The sequence below is a fragment of the Macaca thibetana genome, chromosome 19 (assembly GCF_024542745.1).
Source record: "Macaca thibetana thibetana isolate TM-01 chromosome 19, ASM2454274v1, whole genome shotgun sequence".
NCBI lineage: Eukaryota > Metazoa > Chordata > Mammalia > Primates > Cercopithecidae > Macaca > Macaca thibetana.
Genome location: NC_065596.1, coordinates 18186269 through 18209488, shown reverse-complemented (window position 1 = coordinate 18209488; position 23220 = coordinate 18186269). Strand labels below are relative to the sequence as shown.

The window sequence follows — 23220 nt, the reverse complement described above, 5'->3', positions numbered from 1 at the left end:
TACCACTTCTCTGGGGCCAGGCTGGTACACTTGGCAGGGACGGCGGGCGGCAGGCAGGCGCGTGTGCGGGGGGCCTTATCTTATCTCCCTTCCTCACTCCCTCCCAGATCCGCCCTCGCTGGCCGCTGTGTCGCCGTCACCAAGCCCTCCGGACACTGACACACACATAGACACAGAATTTATTTTTGGACGCATTCTGCGGGCTGGAGGTCCCGGCTGGCACAGGGCTCACACCTTGGGTTTTGCAAACATTTCCCAGCCCTCCAGCCGGCCCATCTTGACCAGGGAGGCCGCTATGCCCAAGCACACGCAGGCGCTGGCGCCGATCCCGTAGCTGTGCGCTGTGGGAGTGGGGAGGTGATGTCAGGGCCGGGTGCAGCTCGGCCGGACCAAGATGCTCCACGCCCTGGCCAGTGCCTACCCGGGGAGCCAGAGTGAGACCCCTGACAGGACACTCTCTTCAGGGATTAAGTCACTCAGGAGGAGGGCCCTAGACTCTGGAGATGTGGAAACTGACGCACACAGGGAGGCTGGAGTCCAGGTCGCTTCCCAGCAGGAACCCAGGCTGTGGGTCCTCATCCCGCCCCACACTGATTGCCTCCTATGAGAGGGACACTGTGCTGCCCCCGCCTGGGGCTGCGGCAAGGCTGGGCACCGGGCAGTGGTGACACATCAGTGTGTCTCAGTTTCTCCTCTGCTCATGGATGCCAGGGCTAGGCCATGCATCTGTCCCGTGGTTGGTGTACCAAGGAGCCTAGATGGTGCCCCCACTTCCCCGAGCTCTCCTGCTCCAAAGCCCCTGGGCCAGAGGAGGAAGGAGGTGTGTCCCACACACCAGGACCTACAGGGACTCACACCCTTTGAAGAGAGACAGGGAGGCTGGCTTGGGGGCGGGGAGCAGTTCCAGCCCAAGCTAGGCTACAGTCAAGACCTCAACCCGGCCGGGCGCGGTGGCTCAAGCCTGTAATCCCAGCACTTTGGGAGGCCGAGGCGGGCGGATCACAAGGTCAGGAGATCGAGACCACAGTGAAACCCCGTCTCTACTAAAAATACAAAAAATTAGCCGGGCGCGGTGGCGGGCGCCTGTAGTCCCAGCTACTCAGGAGGCTGAGGCAGGAGAATGGCGGGAACCTAGGAGGCGGAGCTTGCAGTGAGCCGAGATCGCGCCACTGCACTCCAGCCTGGGCAACAGTGTGAGACTCCGTCTCAAAAAAAAAAAAAAAAAGACCTCAACCCACCTCTAACCTCTGACCAGTTCCAGTGGGAGCTGGGGAGGGACAGGGCCTCCCCAAGGTCTTGATGCAGAGACAGAATAGGCCCTGCCCTCGCACCCTCCCTCTCTGCCTGCCCGGAACCTGCCATCCATCACTCCCAACATGCCAGGCCAGAGCGGCTGAGTTGCAAGAAGGCTCATTCACTCCTCCCGCTGGCCCTGAGGGCCCGAGCCTTGGCGGGCTGAGGGTAGGCCAGGGGCACAGGCGGGCACTGACCCTGAGCCTGGGCCCGTGGGAGAGCAGGAGGAGTGGTGTCTGGCTCATGCTCGAAGCGGGTTCCCCTGTGCCAAGCGGGGCCTCCTCCACCAGGGCTGCACCCTCTGATGGCTGCAAAGAAGGCCACTTGCTCCTCCAGGTGACTTTGGGCCAATTCATTCCCTCCCTGAGCCCTAATGCCCTTTTCTGTAAAGTGAAGGTTGCGGGGGCAGCTCCCCTGCAGGGCTCCAGGTGCAGGGAGACAGCTGGCAGGGCGAGGACCAGCATCTCCTCTCTGACTCACAGGCCAGTGGCAGAGACAGGTGGTGACCTTGGTGACCTGTGTCCTCTGACAAGGCATGCAGAAGGAAGGGGACACAGAGTGAGGGTGGCGGGGATGCTGGCTTGTACACAGGTTGGTCAGGACAGTGAGGGGAACAGCATTCCAGGCAGTGCACTGCCATGCAAAGGCCCTGGGGCAGGACTGTGCCTGGCATGTGGGAGGAACAGCAAGGAGGCCTGTGTGGCTGGAGCAGAGTGAGGAGGGGAGGGTGGAGAGGGGACAGGGCAGGTCAGGGAGGGCCCTATGGGCTGAGATGAAGGCTTAGTGTGGTGGTACACAGTAAGTGCTTAAGCAGCAGCAGCAACTGTCGCTATGACTGAAATGGCTGGTGTTCAAGAAGGCTGCTTTGCTCCTTGTCTGGGATGGAACAGAGAGGGTAGAGGATGAGCAGAGGTCAGGGGTCATTCTGCCAGGCTGGGAGGAAGGTGGGGGTGGGGAGCGGTCTACTCACTGCGTGCCCCCAGAGTCAGGCCTCCGGCGCAGCCACCGAGGAAATAGTTCAGGGGGTCGTCGGGCTTCTCGCGGACCTGGGCGCTGATGCAGGAGGTGAGGCCAAACACGGCCCCGACAGCAGCTGCGGGGTAGATGGGAAGAGTTGGCGCTGAGCAAGGGCCTGAGAGGGGCGCAGCAGGAGCCTCTTGGGCGCTCACTGCCAGCGTCTAGATGGAGACAGACGCCATGGCTCAGCCACTTGCTGTGCATGGCAGCCTCCCGGCCCCAGTCCTGGAGTTGGTGTCCTGGGCCTCCCTACCCTACATGTGTTCCCGATAAAGGAACACCCGACTTTCTCCTGGTGGCCGGCACTGGGGACACAGGCTGGGGAGTGAGGGAGAAGAGGCAGCTGTGAAATGTGCTCCGAGACCTGCGGCTGTGCCAGGAGAGGGCCCAGCCATGCCTAGACCAGCTTGCTCACCTGCAGTGAACGTGTATTGTCCGACCTTAGCCACTCCTTCAAGGAAGGTGCCCGGAGGATTGAGTATGACTCTGTAGGCAGCGGCGGTCAGGCCTGCGAGACAGAGGGGAGGGAGGCTGCTCAGACCCCATTGCTGCTAAGCCCTTGCTTGGCCGGGCACCCCACTGGGTGGTCTCTCCCTCAGTCCTCATAATGCCCCCAGGTGGCTCCCAGTAGCCCCCCTTCTTTGCCCATGGTGCCTCCGGCTGCTGAGTGGCAGAGTTGGATTTGAACTCGGGTTTGCTGCTCCCAAGTTGGGGGGCCTCTCACTTCCTTCCCCACTCCCTGCCAGGCCTCCCTTAGCCACTTTCTCAAGCCTGACCAGTACCGGCTCCTGCAGAGCACCTGCTGGGCACCCATCAGCCATGTTGGCCCTAGCTGCGCACCGGCCGGCAGATGGAGACTCATCCACATGGTGGACACAAGAACAGGCCTGAGACCTTGGTTCTGCAGCTGCTTCCGGCCTGCTCAGCTCAGCGGGCCAGCTCAGCGGCGCCCCCTACAGGCCCTGGCACCAGGGCCCCAGCTCTGGGTTCCCATCAATGGCTCTATTCTCCTGTGGGGCCCGGGGCTCCTGGGCCTAATCCCCCTTGGCAGCCGCTCTGCTTCCCTCCCTGGCTGCCAACGCCTCCTCCTTGCCACTCTCGACCCCCTCCTGCTGGCAGCTCGGGCCTGGGCTCGTTCTGCACACCTGGCTGCCTGGCTACCGCCCCCGCTGCCCAGCCTCACCCCTCCGGTCAGCTTTTCCATCTCTGCCATCTCCCCCGGCCGCCTGGCCCCTGACATTGGCTTCTATGCAGGAGGAGCCTGGGCAGGGGCTGCGCCCAGAACCCAGGACCAGGTAGGTGGCAGGGACAGAGGTTTGATCCCAGCCCACTGTCCCTGTTGGGAGCCTAGGGGCCTCACTCACCCTCCTGAGTGAGGCCGAGCACTCAGGAGGGTGAGTGAGGCTGAGCAGGCCATTAGGCCACCTCCTCCCAGAACCCATCCAGCTTTACCAGCCCCTCCACGGTGGATAGGCAGATTGAGCCAGCCCGAGCTGGGGCTCCCCAATCCTCCGCCTGAATGCTCCGGGCAGACAAGCGCCCCCCTCCTCCCTATAGCCTTGAAACGTGGCCCAGTTGCAGGCAGGGTCCTCCTGCGGCCAGCCCATCCCAGAGAAAACAGAACTGCCAGGGATGGGCCACAAGGGCCCTCATCCTCCTCAAGGCCTGATGGGCTCAGTCCTGTTATCCCTTCCTTCACGGGAGGTGAGGGGACCTCCGAGATGTAAAGCAATTCTCCAGAGGTCACCAGCACAGCGAGCCTGGACGCCAGGCAGGTCTGACCACAGCCCATGCTTCAACTGCCACGACTGCCCCAGGGGAGTAGGTTCCACCCCAGTTCCCCATCCAGCTTCACGGGACCCATAGGCCTTGCCAGGCCTGGCAGTAACCCCCCCAAATAGCACCCTAGCCTCAGATCCAGTCCAGCTCATATTGGTTCTGTCCCTCAAGAGCAAATGGGGGGACTCACATCCAGCAGTGGGGTTCATATTCAGAGCAGCCCAGAGGAGGGACCGTCTGCTTCCCACAAGCACAGATGGGGAAACAGGCCCAGGATGCAGAGAAAGGGACCGCATATAAAAAGTGCCTTGTGGATCTGGTTTCTCCTAATCCCACACCAACCCCTGGGATCCCTGCTCGACCTCAGAAAGGTGGATGGAGGACCAGGTGTGGTGGCTCACGCCTGTAATCCCAGCACTTTAAAAGGCCAAGGTGGGTGGATCATTTGAAGTTAGGAGTTTGAGACTAGCCTGACCGACATGGTGAAATCCCATCTCTACTAAAAATACAAAAATTAGCCAGGCGTGGTGGTGCAAGTCTGTAGTACCAGCTACTCGGGAGGCTGAGTCAGGAGAACTGCTTGAACCCGGGAGGCGGAGGTTGCAGTGAGCCGAGATCGTGCCACTGCACTCTAGCCTGAGAGTGCAGTGGCACTATCTTGGCTCACGGCAAGCTCTGCCTCCCAGGTTCACGCTATTCTCCTGCTTCAACCTCTCGAGTTGGGACTACAGGCACCCGCCACCATGCCCGGCTAATTTTTTTTTTTTTTTTTGAGACGGAGTCTCGCTCTGTCGCCCAGGCTGGAGTGCAGTGGCCGGATCTCGGCTCACTGCAAGCTCCGCCTCCCGGGTTCACGCCATTCTCCTGCCTCAGCCTCCCGAGTAGCTGGGACTACAGGCGCCCGCCACCTCGCCCGGCTAGTTTTTTGTATTTTTTTTAGTAGAGATGGGGTTTCACCGTGTTAGCCAGGATGGTCTCGATCTCCTGACCTCGTGATCCACCCATCTCGGCCTCCCAAAGTGCTGGGATTACAGGCTTGAGCCACCACGCCCGGCCTATGCCCGGCTAATTTTTTGTATTTTTAGTAGAGACAGGGTTTCACCACATTAGCCACGATGGTCTTGATCTCCTGACCTCGTGATCCACCCACCTCAGCCTCCTGAGTAACTGGGATTACAGGCGCCCGCCACCATGCCCAGCTAATTATTATTATTATTGTATTCTTAGTAGAGACAGGGTTTCACCATGTTGTCCAGGCTGGTCTTGAACTCCTTACCTTGGGTGATCCACCTGCCTCAGCCTTGAAGATTCTTAATGAGAGGGGACTGACAGCCCTGCCTGGGACCTGATGAGTCCTGATCCAGAGCTGGGCCAGCCATGAGAGTTTTTTTTTTTTTTTTTGAGACAGTCTCGCTCTGTCGCCCAGGCTGGAGTGCAGTGGCGCGATCTTGACTCACTGCAAGCTCCACCTCCCGGGTTCACACCATTCTCCTGCCTCAGCCTCCCAAGTAGCTGGGACTACAGGCGCCCGCCACCACACCCGGCAATTTTTTTGTATTTTTAGTAGAGACGGGGTTTCACCGTGTTAGCCAAGATGGTCTCGATCTCCTGACCTCGTGATCTGCCCACCTCGGCCTCCCCAAGGGCTGGGATTACAGGCGTGAGCCTTGGCGCCTGGCTGCCATGAGAGTCTTATAACCCTCTCATCTCAAGAGGGAACTACAGACAAGACTCAGTGACGCCCCCAGAACCCAGTCACCGAGGGACTCCTGGTCGGAACCTCCTTATGCCACCCCCATATGCCAGTGGTCCTGGCCAAGAGGCCCCTAGCAGCTCATGTAGCACGGCTGACACCGTGAGCGTGCCCACCATCCTCCATCCCTTCCAAAGTCCTTGAGCTGGGAGTGGACGAGCTGGGACCCCCTGATCATCCCATAGAGGTCAAGGACTGCCCCACCCCAACTCTGCTACAGCTGTCATCCAGTTGTGGTGTCCTGCCATATCCACCCCTCCAGGAGCCCTCAGAGCCCTTCAAAAGGCCCCCTTCCCTCTGCTCCCCCTCTGCTGGTTCCCTCTGAGCCTCCCACAGGGACCACCAGACCCAGTGTGAATTCATTCATTCATTCATTCAGCTACTGTCGCTCATTCTCCTGCATTCATTCATTCATTCAGCCACTGCCACTCATTCACTCTCATTCATTCATTCGGCTACTGCCACTCATTCATCATTCATTCATTCAGCTACTGCCACTCATGCACTCATTCATTCACTCATTAATTCACTCAAAGTTACCGAGTACCTAACAAGGTGCCACATTCACTCATTCATTCACTCACAAATGATACCCACAAGATGCTTCATTCATTCATTCATCCATAGTTATCGTGTGCCCACAGGTCCTGGGCTCTGCTGAGTACAGTATCCCCCTCGTCCAGGGCCCCCAACTCAGGGAAACCAGCCATGAAACAATTTATCTCCCTCAGATGAGAAGTTAGGGGAGCCCCGGAATGAAGTGAGTGGGGCAGTGAGGGGAGGACCCAGAAACAAGTTTCAGCCAAGTTCTGTACACTGAGTGGAGCTGTCACTGAAGAATTTAGGGAGAAGGCCGGGTGCGGTGGCTCATGCCTGTAATCCCAGCACTTTGGGAGGCCAAGGTGGGCAGATCATCTGAGGTGAGGAGGTCCAGACCAGCCTGGCCAACATGGTGAAACTCTGTCTCTACTAAAAACACAAAAATTAGCCAGGCATGGTGGCAGGCACCTGTAATCCCAGCTACTTGGGAGGCTGAGACAGAAGAATACATTGAACCTGGGAGGCAGAGGTTGCAGTGATCCAAGACTGCACCACTGCACTCCAGCCTGGGTGACAGAATGAGACTCTGTCTCAAAAAAAAAAAAAAAAAAAAAACCTTAGGGAGAACGAATGTCACTCTTGAAGACCCCTGGGCACCCTTGGAGGGCTCACAGAAGCCCTGACCACCCCTAAATCTAAATGTGATGCCATCAGAGATCCCCTGACATGGCGACTCTGTCAAAAGTTCTGACCTCCCCCTCTAAGACCCCTAGGGAGCGCCCCTGGTCCCAGAAGTCCTTCACTCATCAGCACCACACCCCGAGACAAGCTGTCTCCTCCTTCCAGCCCCATCTGGGACCTGATGAGTCCCAACCTGTGGCTGAGAATTAAAGGACATGATGCCCATGAAACGCTTAGGCTGGAAGGGGCAAGACTCAGGTCTACCCTATAAGAGAATGCCAGGGCCTGCCGGGTGTGGTGGCTCACGCCTGTAATCCTAGCACTTTGGGAGCCTGAGGCGGGCGGATTGCCTGAGGTCAGGAGTTCCAGATCAGTCTGGCCAACATGGTGAAACCCCGTCTCTACTAAAAAATACCAAATAATTAGCCGAGCGTGGTGGCGCGCGCCCGTAATCCCAGCTACTTGGGAAGCTGAGGGAGAGGAATTGCTCGAACCAGGGAGGTGAAGGTTGCAGTGAGCCGAGATCGCGCCACTGCACTCCAGCCTGGGCGACAGAGCAAGATTCTGTCTCAAAAAAAAAAAAAAAAAAAAAAAAAAAGAGAGAGAGAGAGAATGCCAGGGCTTGTGGGTCCCTCTTATTCCCCTGCAAGACTACCCTCATAGTAGCTCCTGATCCACCTCACCTAGGACCTCTCTGGCAGTCCCAGTAAAAGCTTCAGGTGTCCCTAACCACTCAGCACCCCCTGACCACAGAAAGACCTCATCCCACCCCAAAACTTTCTCAAACTTTTGTACCGCCCTCAGATGCCCCAATCATGACTCATGATCACCTCTAACAATCTGCTACTCCGTTGGAAAGTCTCGTGCTCCCCTAGCTCCTTGGACCTGATAATGGCCATGTCTCACTCCACAATTTCCCCGAGCCTGGCGATCGCTTGGGACCGCCTCAGACGACCCCAGGGACTAGTTTGTCGCATGTCACGACCTCCCAGTGCTCCCCAACCCTGCTAGATTCCCTACCAACAACCATTTCACACAAGATCCCCCCTCTACGGCTGCCCAAGACACCACGATGACGACCACGTGCGTACCCGCGAGACTCCCAGCCCCGTTCGATTCAAACAGACAGCCCCCAGTGACCCCACGACCTCCCTGCGGCCTCGGCCCTCCACCCTCCGGGCCCGGTCGGCGCTCACCAGCGACGCTGGCAATACTGGTGGTGGTGTAGGCTTTGCGGTGGCAATCGGTGCCATCGGGGATATCCCAGTACTGATGAAAAACCTTCGGCGCCATAGCCTGCTACCCTGATCCCACACCTCAGACCCCGCCGGCTCGGCAAGAGCAAGGGCAGACGCAGCTGGCTATCGCGAGACTTCTCGGGCTGCGCGCGCAACCTCTCGGGGTAGCGGGCCGGCAACAAGTGAGCAACTTTATTGACAGCCGCGGACATGGACACGGATCGCGCCACGCGCCAGGGACGGGCCTGGTGGAAGAGAGCAGCACGTGCACCCCCAGGCCGATTCCCAGAGGGTAAAACTGAGGACGACTGCGATCAGTGCAAACAGATTTCGCTAGTCTCAGCTGAGGGAATCCTAGGTTAGGGACGGTTTGACTACCAGAGGCGGGGACTAATCTACTAGGGGAGGGGCCAGGCTCAGACTGGGACGGGCGGGACTGCAGTTGATAGTAGCGAGACAAAACGAGACAATGGCTGTGGGGCGGGGCTTGGCGGGGATGTGGCCACACCCAGTGTCAGAATCTGTATTGCGAGTGGTCATGCCCTGTGGTCAGTCACCAAGCTGGAGTCTAAGCCGCGTGCTACTGTTTTGGGCCATGGACAGGATCAGGGGCGGGGATTGTCGAGAAGATGACCAATGACAATACTAGACGGAAAAGTGACAAATGACAATACTAGAAGCTCCGCGGGACGTGGCCTCTGTCCAACCAGCGGCTATTCCACGCCCTAGGCCGGATGAAGTACCCAGGCGCTTGACTTGAGGGCGTGGCTAGAATTGGAGGGAGAACCTAAAAGGGACTTGACCAATCCGAGACTATAAAGGATAAAAGGGCGAGGCCGTGCCTGGATCTGCCCCTGACGGGCAACATGCTGTTTCGCGGAGTCCGGGCCAATCCTGGTGTTAGCTTCCAAGTAGGGCGGGGACAGTATCGAAGGTGTGACCAATCCCGTTTCCAGAGCCTGAGTTGCGCTAGCCGCCAAAGGATGTGGCCAGCCTGGGGGCGTGGCTGTCAAGATCTTGTCCAATCCTAGAGTGAGCCCAAACTCAGGGGCGGAGTTTCATGATCCCGGAACCGGTGGTAGTGTTTGGGTTTGGGGAGAGCGCGACCTAGCCCTGTGGGGCGGAGTCTAGCGGGGTCAGCGACCAATCGCGCCGAGGCTCAGAGGGGCGAGGCCACCCCAGGGGCGGGGCCTTGCCAGTTCCGGGCCGCCCGGGGGCGTGGCCGGGCCTGGACAGCGGCCTGGGCCATGTCGGCGCCGCCTGCCCTGCAGATCCGGGAGGCGAACGCACACCTGGCGGCCGTGCACCGGCGCGCGGCGGAGCTGGAGGCGCGGCTGGACGCGGCGGAGCGCACGGTGCATGCCCAGGCCGAGCGCCTGGCTCTCCACGACCAGCAGCTGCGCGCTGCCCTAGACGAACTGGGTCGCGCCAAGGACCGGTGAGGCCCGGGGCCGGCCAGGTGGACTTCACCGAGGCGGTGGGCGGAGGCAGAGCCGAGGCTGGAAAGCAAGGAAGGGTAGGGGGAACCGTATGCACTCGTATGGAAGCTAGACTGATTATGGGATTGATAAAAACACCAAAAAACTAATTAGTAATCAGTATGTAAAGTTGAGAGAAGTGACACAGGTGTGGGCCTCTAACTTCAAACAGGCCCACTTTCCCACAGGTGCTGAGCGACTCAGGGACCACAGACCGCCCAGCGTAGGCACTGGGAGCCATAGCAGGCTCTTCAGCTGGGGAAGAGGGGATCATATCAGCATTTTTTTTTTTTTTGAGATGGAGTCTCACTCTGTCGCCCAGGCTGGAGTACAGTGGCACGATCTCAGCTCACTGCAACCTCGGCCTCTCAGGTTCAAGCAATTCTCCAGCCTCAGCATCCGGAGTAGCTGGGATTATAGGCACCTGCCACCACGCCTGGCTAATTTTTTTGTATTTTTAGTAGAGAGAGGGTTTCACCATACTGGTCAGGCTGGTCTCGAACTCCTGACCTGAGGTGATCTGCCCACCTCGGCCTCCCAAAGTGCTGGGATTACAGGCATGCGCCACAATGTCCAGCCCATATCAGCATTTTAACTTTTTAAATTTATTATGAGTTTTTTGAGACTGAGTTTCACTCTTGTCGCCTAGGCTGGAGTGCAGTGGCATGATCTCAGCTCACTGCGACCGCCGCCTCCCAGGTTCAAGCGATTCTCCTGCCTCAGCCTCCTGTGTAGCTGGGATTAGAGGCGCCCACCACCATGCCCGGTCAAATTTTTGTATTTTTAGTAGAGATTGTTTTTTGTCATGTTGGGCAGGCTGGTCTCTAACTTGTGACCTCAGGTGATCCTCCCGCCTCAGCCTGCTAAAGTGCTGGGATTACAGGCGTGAGCCACCACCTCCAGCCTAAATTTATTATTTTTGAGGCAGGGCCTCACTCCTATGCCCAGGCTGGAGTGCAGCCTCGATCTCCGGAGCTCAGGTGATTCTCCCATCTCAGTCTGACCACTGCCAGTAGCTGGGACTACAGGCGTCCACCACCACGCATGGCTAATTTTTTTGTAGAAACAGTTTTGCCATGTTGCCCAGTTTGGTCTTGAACTCCTGGGCTCAAGCAATCCTCCCACCTCACCCTTCCAAAGTGCTGGGATTACAGGCATAAGCCACCACGCCTATCTGTCTTTTATTATTTTTGAGATGGGATCTTGCTCTGTTGCCCAGGCTGGAATGCAGTGGTGCAATCTCGACTCACTACAGTCTCACCCTCCCTCCTCAGCCTCTCAAGTAGCTGGGATCACAGGCGTGCGACACCACACCTGGCTGATTAAAAAAAAAAAAAAATCCTTTAGAAATGGGGTCAGACTGTTGCCTAGGCTGGCCTGGAACTTCTGGGCTCAAGCGATCCTCCCACCTCAGCCTCCCGAAGTGCTGGGATTACAGGCATGCGCCACCATGCTGTCCCATATCAGCATTTTTGAAGAGTCCCTCTGATAGCTCAGGATGAAAGAGATGAGACAGGCACCCAGGGAGGTGGGAGGAGCTGGGCTCCAAGTGGGAACTATTAATTCAGAGCTAATTGGACATTCATTCATTTTTACCGAGCATCTGCTGTGTGCCGGGCACTCATCCATTCATCTTCATTGAACCCCTACTGTGTGTCAGGCACTATGCTGGGTACTGGAGCACATCAGTAAGACCTACTCAGCCTTGCCCATTGGGTGTCCACAGTCCAGTGGAGAGATAGATATGTCACTGGGCAGTTATATCATTGGTGGTCAACGGCTGTGATGGAGGGGCGTATGGGGCTCTGAGGGGTCTCAGAGGGAAGGCTTCCTGGAGGAAGAGCCTACTAAGAATAGATGGGGAGGCCGGGCGCAGTGGCTCAAGCCTGTAATCCCAGCACTTTGGGAGGCCGAGACGGGTGGATCACAAGGTCAGGAGATCGAGACCATCCTGGTTAACACGGTGAAACCCCGTCTCTACTAAAAAATACAAAAAACTAGCCGGGCGAGGTGGCGGGCGCCTGTAGTCCCAGCTACTCGGGAGGCTGAGGCAGGAGAATGGCGTAAATTCGGGACGCGGAGCTTGCAGTGAGCCAAGATCGCGCCACTGCACTCCAGCCTGGGCGACAGAGCGAGACTCCGTCTCAAAAAAACAAACAAACAAACAAAAAGAATAATGGGGAGAGATACTGGAAAAGAAGGAATTGCAGGAAGAGTGAGGGGACGCAATGAGGATTCTCATAAGAAAATGCCATAAACTGGCTGGGCAGTGGCTCATGCCTGTAATCCCAGCACTTTGGGAGGCTGAGGCAGGCAGATTACCTGAGCTGAGGAGTTTGAGACCAGCCTGGCCAACATGGCAAAACCCCGTCTCTACTAAAAATATAAAAAAGTAGCTGGGTGTGGTGGCGGGCACCTGTAGTCCCAAGCTACTCGGGAGGTTGAGGCACGAGAATCGCTTGAACCCAGGAGGCAGAGGTTGCGGTGAGCAGAAGTTGCGCCACTGCGCTCCAGCCTGGGCGACAGAGAGAGACTCTGTCTCAAACAAACAAACAAAATGCCATAAATTAAGTGGCTTAAACAAGATGTTTGTTTCTCAGCGTTCTGGAGGCTGGACGTCCGAGAGCAGGGAGCCTGCATGGTCAGGTTATGGCGAGGGCCCTCTTTCTGGCTTGCAGATTTCTGGCTTCTCTCTGCATCCTCACAGGGCAGAGCGAGCTAGGGAGTTGTTTTGTATCTCTTCATATAAGCATACTAATCCCATCATAGAGACCCCCACCCTGACAACCTCATCTAACCCTAATCATCTCCCAAAGGCTCCATCTCCAAATACCCTTCTGCTATGGTTAGGCTTTGTGTCTCCACCCAAATGTCAGCTTGAATCGTAATCCCGTAATGCCCATGTGTCGTGGGAGGGACTGGTGGGAGGTAAGTGAATCATGGGGGATGGTTTCCCCTTCATGCTGTTCTCGTGATAGTGAGTGAGTTCTCAGGAGATCTCATGACTGGGAGCAATGGCTCACGCCTGTAATCTCAGCACTTTGGGAAGCTGAAGCGGGCAGATCACCTAAGGTCAGGAGTTCGAGACCAGCCTGGCCAACATGGTGAAACCCTGTCTCTAGTAAAAATACAAAAAAAAAAAAAAAATTAGCTGGGCATGGTGGCATACACTGCAGTCCCAGCTACTGGGGAGGTTAAAGCAGAATTGCTTGAACTCGGGAGGCGGAGGTTGCAGTGAGCTGAGATTACACCACTGCACTCCAGCCTGGATGACAGAGCTAGATTTTGTCTCAGTCAGTCAGGGAGATCTGATGGTTTTATAAGGGAGTCTCCCTTTTCTGGTCTCTCTCCTGCTGCCCTGTAAAGAGGTGCCTTCCATCATGGTTGTAAGTTTCCCGAGGCTACCCCCAGCCATGTGAAAATGTGAGTCAATTACACCTCTTTATAAATCGCCCAGTATCAGGTATTTCCCTATAGCATCATGAGAATGGACTAATACACCTCCCATTGGGGTTAGGGCTTCATGATATGAATTTTGGGGAAACAGAAACATTCAGTTCAGGCCGGGTGCAGTGGCTCAGCCTGTAATCCCAGCACTTCGGGAGGCCAAGGCGGGTGGATCACTTGAGGTCAGGAGTTCAAAACCAGCCTGGCCAACATGGCAGAACCTTGTCTCTACTAAAACTACACAAATCAGTCAGGCATGGTGGCACATGCCTGTAAATCCAGCTACTCGGGAGGTTGAGGCAGGACAGTTGTTTGAACCTGGGAGGCAGAGGTTGCACTGAACTCCAGTCTGGGCAATAGAGCGAGACTCCGTCACAAAAATTATAATAATAGGCTGGACATGGTGGCTTATGCCTGTAATCCTAGCACTTTGAGAGGCCACGGTGGGCGGATCATGAGGTCAGGAGTTTGAGACCAGCCTGGCCAGCATGGGGAAACCCCGTCTCTACTGAAGATACAAAAAATTAGCCGGGCGTGGTGGTGGGCACCTGTAATCCCCGCTACTAGGGAGGCTGAGGTAGGAGAATCACTTGAACCCTGGAGGCAGAGGTTGCAGTGAGCTGAGATCGTGCCATTGCACTCCAGCCTGGGCAACAGGGCGAGACTTCATCTCAAAAAAAAAAAAAAGTAAAATATAATAATAATAGTAAAAACAAAGAAACATTCCGTTCATAACCAGGCAGGACCCTGAGGCAGTGGTGAGGAATGTGGGCTTTATCCCAAAGGTGATGGGGTCCGGAGCAGGGAGGAACAAGCGCCGTGGTCCTCAGTTCCGTAATCACCTCCTCTTGCCTTCTTGCCAGTGAGATTGCCACACTCCAGGAGCAGCTGATGACCTCAGAGGCCACTGTCCACAGCCTGCAGGCCGCCGTGCACCAGAGGGACAAACTCATTAGGCAGTTGCAGCCCCGGGCTGAGCTGCTGCAGGACATCTGCCGCCGCCGACCACCCCTGGCCGGGCTGCTGGCTGCCCTGACTGAGGCTGAGCGCCTGGGGCCCGTGCCAGCCAGTGACCTCGGCCACCCACCCCCCGGTGGGCCTGGTCCACCCCTTGCCAATAGCACTGGGGAAGAGGCAGACAGGGACCCCCTCCAGCCTGCGGTGTTTGGGACCACAGTGTGAGCCTGGAATGCAGATTCCAGAATGGAGACAGAAAGCCACTGCTGTCAATGTCCTTGGGAGTCACCAGCGTCCTGCAGGGGGACCCTATGGCAGAGCCACAGTCCTGTCTAAGCATCAGAACGGGCTAAACAGTCAAAGTTTTCAAATAGGCCCACAGGCCAGATGCAGACGTTTAACCCAGACAGAAGTGTTCTCGTTTGTTTTTAAACTTTGAATCAGGCCGGGCGCGGTGGCTCAAGCCTGTAATCCCAGCACTTTGGGAGGCCGAGACGGGCGGATCATGAGGTCAGGAGATCGAGACCATCCTGGCTAACACGGTGAAACCCCGTCTCTACTAAAAAAAAATACAAAAAACTAGCCGGGTGAGGTGGCGGGCGCCTGTAGTCCCAGCTACTCGGGAGGCTGAGGCAGGAGAATGGCGTAAACCCGGGAGGCAGAGCTTGCAGTGAGCCGAGATCCGGCCACTGCACTCCAGCCTGGGCGACAGAGTGAGACTCCGTCTCAAAAAAAAAAAAAAAAACAAAAAAACAAACTTTGAATCAGTCACCCTTGCTAAAAACCTGGCAATGCAAACACAAAGATCGGGATTTCTGGCAAGACTTGGCCATGCTTGCCTGGAGTCCAGGGCACCCTCTTTAGCCAGGGTGTGAGTTTCTGTTGGTCTTTTTTTTTTTTGAGACAGAGTCCCACTCTGTCACCCTGGCTGGAGTGCAGTGGTGTGATCTTGGCTCACTGCAACCTCCACCTTCTGGGTTCAAGCGATTCTCCTGCCTCAGCCTCCCAAGTAGCTGGGATTACAGATGCGCACCACCACGCCCAGCTAATTTTTGTATTTTTAGTAGAGATGGGGGTTTCACCATGTTGGCCAGGGTGGTGTTGAACTCCTGGCTTCAAGTGATCTGCCTGCCTAGGCCTTCCAAAGTTCTGGGATTACAGGTGGGAGCCACCGTGCCTGGCCTCTGTTGGTCTTACCTCTCTTAGTTTGTCTGGCCCCTGAAGCACCTGAATTGAGACTTCTCTCTTTTTCTGTCTGGTGAATGCAAATGGTATCAAGTTCCCCATTATTTGAGTTTTTCTCCTTTTTTTGTGGGGGGCGGGGAGCTGCCCTGATTCTTGTTCCTACTGAAGCAGCCCCGATCCCAGGACTAATGCATTTTCTTAGTTTTCTATCCCACACCAGAATTGGGAGGCTCCAGCCAATAAAGACAAATTTATTTTTATTTATTCTTTACAGAGACAGGGTCCCACTGTGTCGCCCAGGCTGGAGTGCAGAGGTGTGATCATGGCTCACTGCAGCCTTGAACTCCTGGGCTCAAGAGATCCTCCCACCTCAGCCTCCCGAGTAGCTGGGACTACAGGCATGTGTCCCCATGCCCGGCTAATTATTTTATTTTTTTAAAGTTTTTCTGAGACGGAGTCTCCCTCTGTCACCCAGGTTGGAGTGTGGCAGTGCGATCTCGGCTCACTGCAACCTCTGCCTCCTGGGTTCAAGTGACTCTCCTACCTCAGCCTCCTGAGTAGCTGGGATTACAGGCACGCGCCACCATGCCTGGATAATTTTTAAAATTTTAGTAGAAACAGGCTTTTGCTATATTGCCCAGGCTCAAGCGATCTTATGAGCCACCACACCACACCCAGCTTCATTTTATTTTCTTTACTGAACTTGTTACCATCAGAGTGTAAGCTCTGTGAGGGCAGGAATTTTTGTCTGTCTTGTTCTCTGTTTGTCACCAGTGCCTGACACACCCCAGGAAGAACAGGATGGGTCTGTGGGCTCCTAAAGGGACCCCTAGTACATCTGCTGACGTGATGAGGCCCCCTCGAGCCAGCCTAGCTTTTTTTTTTTTTTTTTCTTTTGAGATGGAGTCTGGCTCTGTCACGCAGGCTGGAGTGCAGTGGTGTGATCTTGGCTCACTGAAACCTCCGCCTCCCAGGTTCAAGCAATTCTCCTGTCTCATCCTTCAGAGTAGCTGGGATTACAGGCGCCCGCCACCACACCCGGCTAATTTTGTATTTTTAGTAGAGACGGGGGAGGGGGAGGGGCTTTCACCATGTTGACCAGGCTGGTCTCAAACTCCTGACCTTAGGTGATCTACCCGCCTCGGCCTTCAAAAGTACTGCGATTATAGGGGTAAGCCACCGTGCCCGGCCCTAGCCTAGCTTTTGTAGCACGCAACTGTCTCCTTTTTATACGCCCTAAAGAATCTATTTTTGAACTCCTTGTTTCTGCGCTGTCCTTCTTAGTCCAAGACATTCACGGTGCTTTACTTGTTGTCAAACCAGGGAAAGGAGAAAACTCCTGTGCCTTTCGGGGCCAGCCATTCCCCCACCTCCTCACTCAGGGAACTGTCACACCAGGAACCGCCGAGGGGCACAGCCTGTTTCAGACCAGAAAGGTCAGAGGCCACCCACGGCCCTCAGGATGGCGCCCGCCTGCCTGCCTGGCAACAGTGACCCCTCAGTGCAGTGACAATGGGCCCATTTTCTCCTCTGGATGAACAAGGAGGGGGGTTGTTTGTAAAAGGAAAGGCAGGCTGGGGCCTGTCTGTGCTCAAGAATAAACCGGACGATTTCCTGGCCTGGGTCCTTCATCCTTTCATCCTGGCTTGGGGGCAAGAGGGAGGCCCTCTGTGTTATCTGTGCCTCATGGTAGGGTCCTGCTGGGCCAGGTAGAATCTAGGGAGCGTGTGCAAAGCACTCTCTACACAGATTGCGTCTAATCTTTGAGTTCCCTGTAGACATAGGCTTTGTCCTCATTTTACAGCTGTGGAAAGTGAGGCCCAGGCCAGGTGTGGGGCTCAGGCCTGTAATCTCAACACTTTGGGAGGCTGAGATGGGTGGATCACCTGAGGTCAGGAGTTCGAGACCAGCCTGGCCAACATGGTGAAATCCCGTCTCTCCTAAAAATACTGAAATTAGCCAGGTGTGGTGGCGGGCACCTGTAATCCCAGCTACTCAAGAAGAATTGCTTGAACCGGGGAGGCGGAGGCTGCACCGAGTGGAGATCGCACCACTGCACTCCAGCCTGGGCAACAGAGTGAGACTCGGTCTCAGAGAAAAAACAAAAAACAATAACAGCAACAACAACAACAAAAAAACCAGAGGCCCAGAGGTGTGAAGGGAACACACTCCAGGTCTGGAGGGCCAGGGCCACTTTTCAATTTTGGGGGAAGTTATTGCTCAAATTCTATTTTCTTTTTGTTTTTAAAGAGACAAAAGTCTCACTGTTGCCCAGGCTGGAGTGCAATGGTGTGATCACAACTCACTGCAGCCTCAAAATCCTGGGTTCGGCCGGGCACAGTGGCTCACACCTATAATCTCAGCACTTCGGGAGGCCAAGGCAGGTGGATCACCTGAGGCCAGGAGTTTGAGACCAGCCTGGCCAACATGGTGAAACTCCGTTTCTACAAAAAATGCAAAAATTAACTGGGTGTGGTGGCGCATGCCTGTAATCGCAGCTACTCGGGAGTCTGAGACAGGAGAATTACTTGAACCCGGGAGATGGAGGCTGTAGTAAGCCGAGATTGCGCCACTGCACTCCAGCTTGGGTGACAGAGGGAGACTCCCTCTAAAAAAAAAAAAAAAAAAAAAAAAAAAAAAAAATCCTGGGCTCAAGCTATCCTGCCACCTCAGCCTGCCAAGTAGCTGGGACCGCAGGCATATCCACCATGCGTCGCTGAATTTTTTGCATTTTTTCTAGAGATAAGGTCTCATTACATTGCCCAGGCTGGTCTTGAACTCCTGGCCTCAAGTGATCCTCCTGCATTGACCTCCCAAGAAATTCTTACTAAACATGTAAAAATGAGATGCCAAAACAGCACTTCAATAATAGTGGTTATATTTTATGGTTCTCTACACAGACAAAAAAAAAAAAAAAAAAAAAAGTGCTGCTTGTAACACTCATAGACATAAAAGTATTTCTCTATTTAAATAATTCTGGATTGCAGTGAGCCCTCAGTATTTTGGCAGCCAGATGTCACCATGGTTTCTCATAAAACTGATGATGTTACATCAGTGGTGGCTTGAATCAAGATGCTGGGTTGCCTGTAACCTACAGATTGGTTTCAGACTCCAAAGGCAACCTCTTTTTTTTTTTTTGAGACGGAGTCTGGCTCTGCCGCTCTGCCACCCAGGCTGGAGTATGATCTTGACTCACTGCAACCTCCACCTCCAGGGTTTAAGTGATTCTCCTGCCTCAGCCTCCCAAGTAGCTGGGATTACAGGCATGCACCACCATGCCCAGCTATTTATTATTATTATTATTATTATTATTTTTTTTTTTTTTTGAGACGGAGTCTCCCTCTGTCACCTGGGCTGGAGTGCAGTGGCCGGATCTCAGCTCACTGCAAGCTCCGCCTCCCTGGTTCACGCCATTCTCCTGCCTCAGCCTCCCGAGTAGCTGGGACTACAGGCGCCTGCCACCTCGCCCGGCTAGTTTTTTATATTTTTTAGTAGAGACGGGGTTTCACCGTGTTAGCCAGGATGGTCTTGATATCCTGACCTCGTGATCCGCCCGTCTCGGCCTCCCAAAGTGCTGGGATTACAGGCTTGAGCCACCGCGCCCGGCCTATTATTATTATTTTTTAGTAGGGATGGGGTTTCACCATGTTGGCCAGGCTGGTCTTGAACTCCTGACCTCAAGTGATCCACCCGCCTCGGCCTCCCAAAGTGCTGGGATTACAGGCGTGAGCCACTGCGTCTGACCTCTTTTTAAAGTTATTTATTTATTTATTGAGACAGAGTCTCACTCTGTTGCCCAGGCTGGGGTGCAGTGGTGTGGTCTTGGTTCACTGCAACCTCTGCCTCCCAGGTTCAAGTGATTCTTTTGCCTCAGCCTCCAGAGTAGCTGGGATTACAGGCACCCGCCACCGTGCCTGTTTTTTTTTTTTTTTTTGGTACAAGTCTTGCTCCTGTCCCCCAGTCTGGAGTGCAATGGCGCGATCTCGGCTCCCTGCAACCTCTGCCTCTCAGGTTCAAGCAATTCTGCCTCAGCCTCCCGAGTAGCTGGGACTATAGGCGTGTACCACCACGCCCAGCTAATTTTGTATTTTTAGTAGAGATGGGGTTTCACCATGTTGGCCAGGCTGGTCTCAAACTGCTGACCTCATGATCTGCCCGCCTTGGCCTCCCAAAGTGCTGTGATTACAGGCATTAGCCACCGTGTCTGGCTAATTTTTGTGTTTATAGTAGAGACAGGGTTTCACCATGTTGGCCAGGCTAGTCTTGAACTGCTGACCTCATGATCTGCCCGACTCGGCCTCTCAAAGTGCTGGGATTACAGGCGTGAGCCACCGTGCCTGGCCAGTTTATTTTTTAAGAGGCGGGGTCTTGCTCTGTAACCCAGGCTGGAGTGCAGTGGTGCAATCATAGCTCACTGCAGCCTCCAACTCCCAGGCTCAAGCGATCCTCCTGCCTCAGCCTCCCGAGTAAGTGGGATTACAGGAACACACCACCATGCCTGGCTAATTTTTTGTGTTTTTTTGTAGAGATGGGGGGTCTCACTATGTTGCACAGGCTGGACTCAAACTCCTGGGCTCAAGTGATCTTCCTGCCCTGGATTCCCAAAGTGTTAGGATTATAGGCATGAGCCACTGTGCTCAGGCAAGGCAACTTCTGACAATATAATTGCGCTGTAGGCGAGGTAAGGCCAGGCTTGGAGAAGGCTCCGATTGATGATCCTTAGTTCTGGGGGAACAGTGGGTCCCCAAACAGGGCCCATGTTGCAAGTCCTGGGAAACCCACCCACCTTAGCGGGCAGGTATATCCGACGTCTCTGTTGAAGGCCTTCGGTGAGGTGGCTTCGTCCCTTGAGGTTTATGTCCGGAATCAGGGCTGCTCCTCCACTTGGGGTCACGACCTCTGGCTCACCACCTTGTCAGGAGCGAGCCCACTAAGTCACATTTCAGGCCTGAAAACCAACAGCAAAACACCTGTAAAGACAGAAGTCCTGGGACTGGCTTCTAATGACCGCCAGTGACAAGCCTTGTGGGGCAGTGAGCAGAGGTGTCCCTCATGCTCAGTTCAGTCCCTGTGGGGTTGCAGCACCTGCCCTTGGAGGTGGGCCTGGGCAGGAGGTCTTGGGGCCCCAGGACCTGGGGCTTTATTTTTTTTTTTTCTTTTTGAGATGGAGTCTTGCTCTGTCGCCCAGGCTGGAGTGCAGTGGTGTGATCTTGGCTCACTGCAACCTCCACCTCCCGGGTTCAAGAGATTCTCCTGCCTCAGCTTCCTGAGTAGCTGGAATTACAGGCGCCCACCACCATGCCCAGCTAATTTTTGTATTTTTTAGTAGAGACGGGGTTTCACCACGTTGGTCAGGCTGGTCTCGAACTCCTGACCTTGTGCTCTGCCCACCTCGGCCTCCCACAGTGCTGGGATTACAGGTGTGAGCCACCGTGCCCAGCCCACCTGGGGCTTTGTTGTTGTACAATAGAAACAGGGTCTCTATATGTTCCGCAGGCTGGTCCAAACTCCTGGGCTCAAGTGATCCTCCCACCTAGACCTCCCAAAGTGCTGGGATTGCAGGCATGAGCCGCTGTGGCCGGTCAGAACCTGGGGGCCCTTTTTGAACTTTGATTCCTCAGCAATTTTGTCAGCCCTGGCTGGGGCTGAGAAGCCCCCATGAAGCCCAGAGAGGGAAAGGGACCTGACCAGGGTCACACGGGAATCATGCCTCAAGCCTCCCCAACCACGGACTTGTCTCCCTCCACCCAGGGCATTGCATCCCCTGCAGGGCAGTGGCCTGCCCCTCCTCCTTGCAGCCAGGAAGGGATGCAATGCCACAGGGATCTGGCTGTGTCCCAGGCCCTGTGGGGCTGGCAGTTGAGTAAGCAGTCAGGCTGGGTGCACCCATCCCTCCCCTTCCCCTCCCCTCTCCTCCCTTCTCCCCCCCATCCACTGTCCGCCAGCACAGTGCATTCATGCAGCTGGGCCCCGCCCCGTCTCCAGAGGCACCTCCCGCTAGCAACAGTCTCCCCAGGCACAACACAGCTAACAGAAGGCCCGGCAGGCAGGACTCTGGGACAGACGCAGGCCAGGTGAGAGCGTCTGAACAAGGGGCAGTTGGCCAGGGTGGGCTTGCGGGAGTCCCCACCTTGACCTCTCCCCCTTCCAGCTGCCCAGAGAGCCCAGACCCAGCATGGACGCTGTGGACGCCACCATGGAGAAACTCCGGGCGCAGTGCCTGTCCCGCGGGGCCTCGGGCATCCAGGGCCTGGCCAGGTGAGCTGTCCCCTCTCGCCTTCCTGACTCTGGCCCCTGAGACCACTGTTCCAACCGTGTCCCCTGTCCTCAGGTTTTTCCGCCAACTAGACCGGGACGGGAGCAGATCCCTGGATGCTGACGAGTTCGGGCGGGGTCTGGCCAAACTCGGGCTGGTGCTGGACCAGGCGGAGGCAGAGGGTGTGTGCAGGAGGTGGGACCGCGACGGCAGCGGGACGCTGGATCTGGAGGAGTTCCTTCGGGCGCTGCGGGTGAGCCCCCATCTCGCAGTCAAGGCGTGTGCCCTGGGCGTGAGGCGACAGAGGATGCTGAGATGTGGAGACAGGGGACTCCTCCCCAAGAGCTGCTAAGAGGCGCCTGCTGGGGTGACAGCCCCGGTGCTCTGCAGTGTCTTGGGGGTTTGGGTCTGCTACCCAGCACCCCAAGTCACCACCTCCTGTCCTAGCCCCCCATGTCCCAGGCCCGGGAGGCAGTCATTGCAGCTGCATTTGCCAAGCTGGACCGCAGTGGGGACGGCGTAGTGACAGTGGACGACCTCCGCGGGGTGTACAGTGGCTGTGCCCACCCCAAGGTGCGCAGTGGGGAGTGGACCGAGGACATGGTGCTGCGCCGCTTCCTGGACAACTTCGACTCCTCTGAGAAGGACGGGCAGGTGGGTGTCTGCGCAGGGGGTCCCCTCCCCAGGCAGTTCCTGGGCCGCCCCCTCATGGCCCTCCGTTCCCAGGTCACGCTGGCGGAATTCCAGGACTACTACAGCGGCGTGAGTGCCTCCATGAACACAGATGAGGAGTTCGTGGCCATGATGACCAGTGCCTGGCAGCTGTGAGCAGCTCCGGGCTCAGCCCTGCTGCCCTGGCCTGTCACCCCCACCCCCGCTGGAGACCTCCCTTCCCTGGGCCTCTTCTCTTCTGGGCAGCCACACCACAGAGCGGGGAGGGGCAGGTGGGGGAATGGAGGCTGCAGGACCGGCTAGACCAGGTCCCTGCTGGGCCACCAGGGGGAGGAGGGACAAAGGTCCTAACACGAGTCACTGGCTCAGGACCCCAGGGAGAAAAGCTGTCCCCACCCACGCCATGCTGACCTGAGGCCTTGCAGCCCCTGCGGATGCCCCCGCCAAGGTCCCCTGATCCCCCCACCCGGCCTGCTGCTCCCCACCCCTCCCTAGCGCGTCCCCCAGGAAGCCAGGCAAGCCCAGGTGGGAGGCGGTGTGTGGAGGCTATCCTGGAAGGCAGTCTGGACCTGCCCAGGTGTGGAGTGAGGGGCAAGGGGGCATCCTAACCTCAGAAACAAACAAAAAAAGCCTTTGAAAAAAACATCTGTAAAACATCAACCCCCAATCAGAAGATGGCAATGGGGAATAAAATAGTAGTTCACATGTCCAGCGAGCCCCGTGTCTACACTCTCACGAGCAGCCCGAGGCTGGGAGCCCTGGGCGGGGGCGGAAGACCTGCAGGAGGGTTGGGGGTAAAGTGTGGGGGGCGGTGGAGAGACCAGGGCTGTGGCTGGATTCCAGTGCTGGTGACACGTGGGGTGGGAGCATGAGGCCCCAGGCTGCCGGAGGTCCTGGCCCGGGGAGGTGGAGGCCACTCCTGGT

At 56.2% G+C, this 23220-nt stretch overlaps 4 protein-coding genes across 4 annotated transcripts in view; 2 read left to right on the top strand and 2 right to left on the bottom strand.

Moving 5' to 3' along the window:
* Positions 1 to 2339, bottom strand: part of FUT5 (fucosyltransferase 5) — a 46202-nt gene extending 43863 nt beyond the window's left edge. The window contains exon 1 of the mRNA XM_050770603.1: positions 2264 to 2339. The gene's annotated coding sequence lies outside the window, so the exon portion shown is untranslated. The remainder of the gene's footprint in view (positions 1 to 2263) is intronic.
* NDUFA11 (NADH:ubiquinone oxidoreductase subunit A11) lies at positions 162 to 8400 on the bottom strand. The gene is made up of 4 exons (XM_050770892.1): positions 8260 to 8400; positions 2726 to 2818; positions 2264 to 2386; positions 162 to 341 (listed from the first exon to the last, which is right to left on the bottom strand). The coding sequence occupies exons 1-4, from the start codon at positions 8354 to 8356 to the stop codon at positions 229 to 231; spliced, it is 426 nt and encodes a 141-aa protein (XP_050626849.1). The 5' UTR covers positions 8357 to 8400; the 3' UTR covers positions 162 to 228.
* Positions 8401 to 9401: 1001 nt separating this feature from the next.
* On the top strand, positions 9402 to 18858 carry VMAC (vimentin type intermediate filament associated coiled-coil protein). The gene is made up of 3 exons (XM_050770882.1): positions 9402 to 9739; positions 14090 to 14627; positions 14952 to 18858. The coding sequence occupies exons 1-2, from the start codon at positions 9549 to 9551 to the stop codon at positions 14406 to 14408; spliced, it is 510 nt and encodes a 169-aa protein (XP_050626839.1). The 5' UTR covers positions 9402 to 9548; the 3' UTR covers positions 14409 to 14627; positions 14952 to 18858.
* On the top strand, positions 9639 to 23005 carry CAPS (calcyphosine). The gene is made up of 6 exons (XM_050770864.1): positions 9639 to 9739; positions 21354 to 21442; positions 21520 to 21626; positions 21700 to 21877; positions 22072 to 22278; positions 22351 to 23005. The coding sequence occupies exons 3-6, from the start codon at positions 21544 to 21546 to the stop codon at positions 22450 to 22452; spliced, it is 570 nt and encodes a 189-aa protein (XP_050626821.1). The 5' UTR covers positions 9639 to 9739; positions 21354 to 21442; positions 21520 to 21543; the 3' UTR covers positions 22453 to 23005.
* The last annotated feature ends 215 nt before the right edge of the window (positions 23006 to 23220 follow it).

Bases quoted from the DNA above. Each gene is read 5' to 3' on its own strand.
- NDUFA11 (XM_050770892.1), bottom strand. From the start codon at position 8,356: ATGGCGCCGAAGGTTTTTCATCAGTACTGGGATATCCCCGATGGCACC. The intron at 2,819-8,259 runs GTGAGCGCCGAC...TCTGTCTCGCAG, and splicing joins CAGTATTGCCAGCGTCGCTG to GCCTGACCGCCGCTGCCTAC. The intron at 2,387-2,725 runs GTGAGCAAGCTG...TCTACCCCGCAG, and splicing joins ACAATACACGTTCACTGCAG to CTGCTGTCGGGGCCGTGTTT.
- CAPS (XM_050770864.1), top strand. From the start codon at position 21,544: ATGGACGCTGTGGACGCCACCATGGAGAAACTCCGGGCGCAGTGCCTG. The intron at 21,878-22,071 runs GTGAGCCCCCAT...CTCCTGTCCTAG, and splicing joins AGTTCCTTCGGGCGCTGCGG to CCCCCCATGTCCCAGGCCCG. The intron at 22,279-22,350 runs GTGGGTGTCTGC...CTCCGTTCCCAG, and splicing joins CCTCTGAGAAGGACGGGCAG to GTCACGCTGGCGGAATTCCA.
- VMAC (XM_050770882.1), top strand. From the start codon at position 9,549: ATGTCGGCGCCGCCTGCCCTGCAGATCCGGGAGGCGAACGCACACCTG. The intron at 9,740-14,089 runs GTGAGGCCCGGG...CCTTCTTGCCAG, and splicing joins CTGGGTCGCGCCAAGGACCG to TGAGATTGCCACACTCCAGG.